At 34.3% G+C, this 7,069-nt stretch overlaps 1 protein-coding gene across 1 annotated transcript in view; it reads right to left on the bottom strand.

Moving 5' to 3' along the window:
- Positions 1-3,998: 3,998 nt before the first annotated feature.
- FRMD7 (FERM domain containing 7) overlaps positions 3,999-7,069 on the bottom strand; it is a 24,750-nt gene continuing 21,679 nt past the window's right edge. The window contains exons 10-12 of the mRNA XM_006921540.1: positions 6,360-6,428; positions 6,166-6,241; positions 3,999-5,090 (exon numbers count right to left, since the gene is read on the bottom strand). Of these exons, the coding sequence (XP_006921602.1) occupies positions 3,999-5,090; positions 6,166-6,241; positions 6,360-6,428 (1,237 nt within the window). The remainder of the gene's footprint in view (positions 5,091-6,165; positions 6,242-6,359; positions 6,429-7,069) is intronic.

Below are 7,069 nucleotides of genomic sequence, written 5' to 3'. Positions count from 1 at the left end.
TTTTATAGTTTTTTGTTTCTTTGTTTTTGTTTTTGTTTTATGGTAATACTCTAGGAATTAGTCAGATTTTATTTTTAAAATCTTCAACTCAAATGACATATTATATGCTTGGATTTGGGGAGCTTAAAAAAAGCTGATCATCACGTAATTAAATATCTGATCAACAGGTATAAATATAACACACCAATGTACTTTTGCCATGGTAGTAAAATGTCTACAAACTATTTATACATTTTGGTCTTCATAATTATCCAGTACATAAACATCATTTTTTTTCATTTTTGAATTTAAATAGGCATTTACTAATTCATATAGAAACAGCCATAGTACAGGATGGTTTCTGTCCATACAAAGGTAAGTTAGACTGTACAGTTAATTTTCAGTTTTATTTATGGTACTGTTATGTGGGTAATACCTTTTTCTTTTAAGCCTTCTCTGTGTGTATATGTATATAAATATGGATATATATTTATATATGTGTATATGTATATATACACATATATAAATATAAATATATACACACACATATATAAATGCCTGCCTAAGCTCTTAACCGTAGTTATAGAATTTTAAATTAATTAGTTTTGATGTTTTATTTAGAACTGTACAATTTGGTTTTTGCACAAAAGTCATTTTTTAAAAATCTGAATAATTGCCAAATATTGGAAGAAAGATGTTCTTTAAGTAAAGAATACAATTTTTAGTCAAAGTGGCCATTTTTTCCCTTTTTTGTAATAATACAGACACTTGAGTAAGTTGCTGTTATGTCATATGCCAAGAAGATTTTTTTCATTGGTGCCTATACTGTAACAATTACTTTTAATACATCATATTTTGAAGTAATGGTTCAGTTAAAATTTTCACCTGCTATGTAACTGAAATCAATTGTAGTTAATAATCTATATAGAGGTCAGGAAATAATTTTGCAACTCATATCATGAAGTAAATGAATATTTTTATAAGAGTAAAAGCAACAAATTTATAAATTGATTATTTGAAACTTTACAACACAACTGCATCATGAATAGAAATTGTATTGCTTATTCATTATAGTTTTAGTCCTATAAACTGTTTTGAGGTGAAGCATACTCCAATGTTTCAGAGGTAGGGGTGGAAGATAAAAATAAATATTTAAATTCCATGGTCCTCAGTGTTTGTTTTCTTGAAGAATATATGATGTGACATTTAAATTGTTTCAAGTTATCTCTCCTTTGCCCGTTAATTTATTGTTGGAACTTTAATACCAATATTTCCATTGTAAACTAAAAGATATTCTTCATATTTTATTTTATTAGGCATTGATTATAGCTACAGTGAACATTATATCCTGATGTCTGCCTCCTCTCCTGATAAAATGATTAATAGAGTCCTCTTTCACTGAAAAATGCCCTAGATTGGATAATTAATTGTACATTCAGCCTGATTATAGTTTTATTAGGAAATCTTATAAAAATTTGAAACCTATAGTTCTCTGAGGAAAACAAATTTTACAAAGAATTCTAGGAATTGAGATGAGAAACAGCAGATAAGCCTGAACGAATTTGAGCTTTTCCTAGGGAAAAGGTCAAAGATGAACTTAATATAGTTTTGAGGATCTATAGGATGGATATATAGGTGATTGAGCTTCAATATATTGTTATTATTAAATAGCTATTCTAAACTTGTGAGTTACTGGATATGATTCCAGGAGCAGGAAAGAAAGTGCTAGAATGTGGGAAAGGAGTAGAAAGAAAGATGTGTATTAAAAAGGATTTTTCTGATGTAAAGACTGGGAGAGTAAGGAAACTACTCCAATTCATCTTTTCTCCATTGCCATATATAAAAATAGCATGCTTATATAATTACATCATTTCTTTGAAGTTAATACCAACATTATCTTGTAAATGTGTTGTAGTTAACATTAAAATCAATAAACAAAATGACATTCTTAAACAGTATACTATACTTTCCAGGAGGAATAGTAGAGAAATTCTGAATGAGTCAAGAATAGAATTTTGTTTATTAACTCAGTCTGGTTTTAGTACTATTCTTTTTCTTTTCAGCTACCCCAATTCTACCACTTCTCCATCTCTGACTATATATATATTTTCACCTGCTTCTCTCCTTTTTCTTGCTCTCTTAACTGTCCCTTCCCTTAGTAACAGGCTAGAACCAATAATTTCTGAAACTGATGAAAACAAAAGGAAGCTCATACTTACAACTTTTTTTAAATAAATGGATTTCCATCACCCTTTATTGAAATATTATTAATCTCGTTTCCTTGCCTACATACATGCAAAAAGATATAGCAAAAAATATATAGCAAACAAGATAGATAGATAGATAGATAGATAGATAGATAGATAGATAGATAGATAGATAGATAGATAGATGATAGATAGATAGATAGATATAAACAAGATATAGCAAAAATTCCTTGCAGGAGATTAGATAAACAAACCAACATGTTAGCTTTTATCTTTCGCTACATACAATAGATAGTTAAGAATAGAGAAGTAATAAGTCAAACATTATAATATCCTCAATAGGCATATATTTGGCTTTAGAAATTGATTAATTCATGAATTTCTAAAGTTTAGAATTCTTCCAAGTCCTAGATGAATAATAAACTTGTGTTCTGTTGAGAGAATCTATGCTACTATCTTGTTCCTGAGTTATAGGAGGGCCATGTTCCCCCTAACATAGAAATTGTTATAAAAATTGAAGTCCTGCAAATTAAAACCACAATGAGATATCACCTCACACCTGTCAAAATTGCTATCATCAATAAATTAAAAAACAAATGTTGGCGAGAATATGTAGAAAGGGAACCCTCATACACTGTTGGTGGGATTGCAAATTGGTACAAGCACTATGGAAAAATCTGGAGGTTGCTCAAAAAAATTAAAAATAGATCTACCTTTTGACTCAACAATTGCACTTTGGGGTATTTATCCAAAGAAAACTAAAACACCAATTAGTAAAGACCTATGTACCCCTATGTTCACAGCAGTGCTATTCACCATAGCCAAGATATGGAAGCAACCTAAATGCCCATCAACAGACAATTGGATAAAGAAGTTATAGTACATATATACAATGGAATATTACTCAGCAATAAAAAAAAATGAAATCCTACCATTTGTAACAACATGGATGGATCTAGAAGTTATTATGCTGAGTGAAATAAGTCAGTGAAAGACAAATACCATATGATTTCACTTATATGTGGAATCTAAGGAATAAAAAGAACAAACTAATCAAAAACAGACTCACAAATACAGAGGACAACCTGGTGATTGCCAGAGTGGAGGGGGGTTGTGGGGCTGGGAAAAAGAGGTGAAAGGTTAAAGAAGTAAAAAGTAGTTGGTGAGAGATGGTCATGGGGATGGAGAGTATGGCATAGGGAATGCAGTCAGCAGTAATGTAATGGCTAGGTGGAGAGCTGGATGGCTGATAGAGTAATCGGGGTGATCAGTTCATAAACTATATAAATATCTAACCAATCTACTATATACTTCAAACTAATAATTTAAAAAATTGAAGTCCTTAACATAATAGGACCATTTTTAGTGGGCCCCACACAGATAATGAGGACTGAAACCTTTATTCATAGTATTGTTTGAGAACAAAATGACCAACACAGAATCTACCAAATCACTAAATGACATCAGAAGCCAATTCTATATGCTAATCCATACTGTCACCATTCTTCAGTGATAAGGAGCCTGACCTTTATTTATAATGTCTCTATGGTGAAATGTGTAATGGAGATGACAAATAATCCCTCGCCCTGCCACAGTGCTAGTATGTTCCAGAGTCCTTTCAGAGGGAATAGAAGAGTAGAGCTTGAGGAACAAGGCAGCAGTTGGATCTTTTATAAGGTAGGTGCCTAAACATAGAAGATTCTATTAATACCAGTGAACGGGAACTAAGAAAATGGTTTATGCAGAAGGTTCTTTCTTTTTACCTAAGTTAGTAACAGAACTGGCCCAGAAACGTTCATAGAGTTTATACTTTTAAGCTAAAAAGTAATTACACGGTTTTAGCAAAGTCTTGTCTTCAGCAGTTAGTGTATTGAAAGAAATATTTTCATCTTCTTCATCTAACTGTAGACTACCAGAAGACAAGCGAATTCTGGCCCTGGGCAACCTCATTCCTTTGCCATACAAAGAGTAATAGTCTGATTTAAGAATCTCTGATTCAGAATCACTAGATTCACTAGCTACATACCTTTCTGCTGCTCGCTGATCCATTAGAACTGTTGGAAACTCCTGCTCAGCAAACATATGTGTAAACAGGTCAGCTTTACGACTCAGAGCAGGACAAGGCCCTAAAGGTCTAAATTCTGACCCAAAAGGAAAACGTATAGTTTTCATGTCTGATTGGCTCTGGGACCGTTTAGGGGTTTGTTCTTGAATGTCACATGCAAATGCATCCTCTAAATTCAGATCTTCTTCTAGATCTACATCGATGTTGCTCCTACCACTAGTCCTGGCCATACCTTCTTGGAGTTCTTGAAAACCTTGCTGAAAGCTCTTCATTCTGATATTTCTTGGGCTTCTTTTTGCTGGCTTCATTGCAGTGGGCTCCAGACAACTGTCTGGCCTTTCCCTCTCCTCTGCCATGATTGGAGATTGTCTGGGTATCTGGGGTGGTTTGTCCACATAAAAAAAGATTTGAGGAGGCATAATATCAACCTGCTGACCAGTACAAGGAATATAGGGCACATCTGTATATGTTAGCTGCCTTGCTGGGCTCACTTTTCTTGTAAGGCCAGAAGATGCACTCATGTGATTATCAGCAAACTTACAGCTTGTTTGGAAGGAGCTTAGAGTACTTCTTTCCTCAAAGTAGTCTCTGGGATCAGTATCTGGATCAAGGTCAGTGATAAAGACAGGGTCAATATAAATAAAAGGGAAAGAAGAACTGCTTTGGGACTGATGTAATGATGTGGGATCTGCCTCTGGTTTGGAACACTCCAGCTCAGTTGCAAATGTCACCTCCACTGCAGAGTTTCTCCTTCTACTGTCTAGCACAGGCTCAGATGCATGCACTCCATTCACATTTCGATAGTATCCACTGCCATATGCTAGTCTCAATTCTTCCACCTTGAGAGAAAAGACATGTTGGTAAAAGAAGGAAAACGCCATTTGGTTGGGGTGGGGTCAGGTGTCTAAATTAGTTTTGAGTTTTGCAAAAGTGGTTTTTCACGAAGTTATTTCAATCCATGTTCTATTCTTGATAAATATATACAGAAAGGGTAGTAACTTGTACCACATCTGAATTCATGTGCAAAAAATACACATGACACTATCCTTTCTCTGTGCCATCCCACTTTCAGCCTCCGAGTTCTCTATGTAGTTCAGTCGGCATTGTAACACAAGCAGTATGGTTTACTAGCTATATCAATGAGCCAAGAGTTCTGACTTCTGGCCCTGGCTCTGCCTTTGACATGCTGTGGGACCTTAGGCAAGTCTCCTAACCTCCCTGTTCCAGTCTTCTCCCTATTTTCTATAAAATGGTAAGGAGGAGGGCTATGAATGGCATGAGAGGAACATATATTAGATGATACCTTCTACCATTATACCTTTGTGAAAGCTTTCAGATAAAAGCTGCCTGTGACTGGAATGAAGGCATGAGAGTTTATGAGCCCTATAATTAATGTTTTTAGTGAGAGCAAAAGAAAAATAATTAACATGGTCCATACTATAAAATTCAAATGAAGCCATCATCTCACAGTTCCAGGAGAATAGCACTTTGTTCTTAAATTAAGTTACAAAATTACACAGCAAAAGTACTTTAAAACCTTAACTAACACCTTATAGTTTCCTTTAAGCCTTAAGATTTTTATTGGTTAAAAGCAGAGCTTTTATTTTTAAAAATACAAATCTATAGAAATTCATTTGACTCTGCATTTTGCAAGATGTTAAAATTACAGGTTGTAATTTAAAGATGTGCCAGATATTTCCGATCTATAAGGTACACCAGCGGTAGTGTACTAAATGGTCTATTGGCTGGAAAGACTGAGCTGACCGAACACCCCAAGAGGCTAACCTATTCAAACATAGTAATCTTTATACACACTGGGAGATTCTGGCACAATCAATAAAAAGCATTTAAATTTCAAAAGCATTTAAAATTATGCATTACACTTATCTGAAAAAAGGTATTTCAGAAACTTACTTGTTTCGACACATCAGAGAGGAGGTCTGGTGATGACCTGCACTGTCGTTCATGGTATTGAGATGGATAATGTTTCCTGAAATTCCCAAATGGAGAAAGAATTGAAATGGTTCTTAAGCGAATCCAGGATACATATAAATCTCTAAATTCAACTTAAAATCAATATGAGAAAGAGAGAGAAACAAACCATGTACCTTTCAAATGGTAAGCTCTTCAACCTCTCTTTGTTCCCATATTCTAAAAGTTGCCTTTGGGTTCTTCCACTATTAAAAGAACAAGATAAACATTTTATTACTGCTAGTCATAAGCCAGTAGGCTACCAAAACCCAACAGTCTCATTCATTGTTGAAATCCAAAGTCTGGATGAATGGCATATATCATGACTCTTTGACCATCACATTAATGATAATACTCACTTACCCAAACATCAGGCATAGAACAACAACTACTCAGAACCCAGAAAATTTTTAAAAGCCTCTAAACAGGACTATGTAGCAGTTAAAAATTCTGGCCTTGAAAACTAATATACTTTATAGGCATTTTCCCTACTTCCAAATTTATACACAATTTTTAATAAGGCTACATATCTGGTTTCCCGATCCATGATGGAAGAAAAACAGATAACTCAACAGTAGAAGAGGGTTGTTCTAGTCAGACATACACTAGCAAAGAAAGTCAGCTGACTGCTGGGAGAAAAGAGCACCCCCCCCCAAAAAAAAAAAAGAAATCACAAGTATAATAAAACCCAAAATGTCTGGACCATTTATCACTGAGGTGCAGGCTCTGACATGCCTTTCCCACCCTGAGGCCATCACTGTACTACAGCTTCCTTCAGAAGTGATATTTAGAATTACTGAGGTCATTAAGTATCATCTGTTTAAGAAGGCATGGAATTATAGAATAC

Source organism: Pteropus alecto, unplaced genomic scaffold (assembly GCF_000325575.1).
Source record: "Pteropus alecto unplaced genomic scaffold, ASM32557v1 scaffold19, whole genome shotgun sequence".
Lineage (NCBI taxonomy): Eukaryota > Metazoa > Chordata > Mammalia > Chiroptera > Pteropodidae > Pteropus > Pteropus alecto.
The sequence above is the reverse complement of the archived record's forward strand: the minus strand, read 5'-3'. Positions and strand labels throughout refer to the sequence as shown.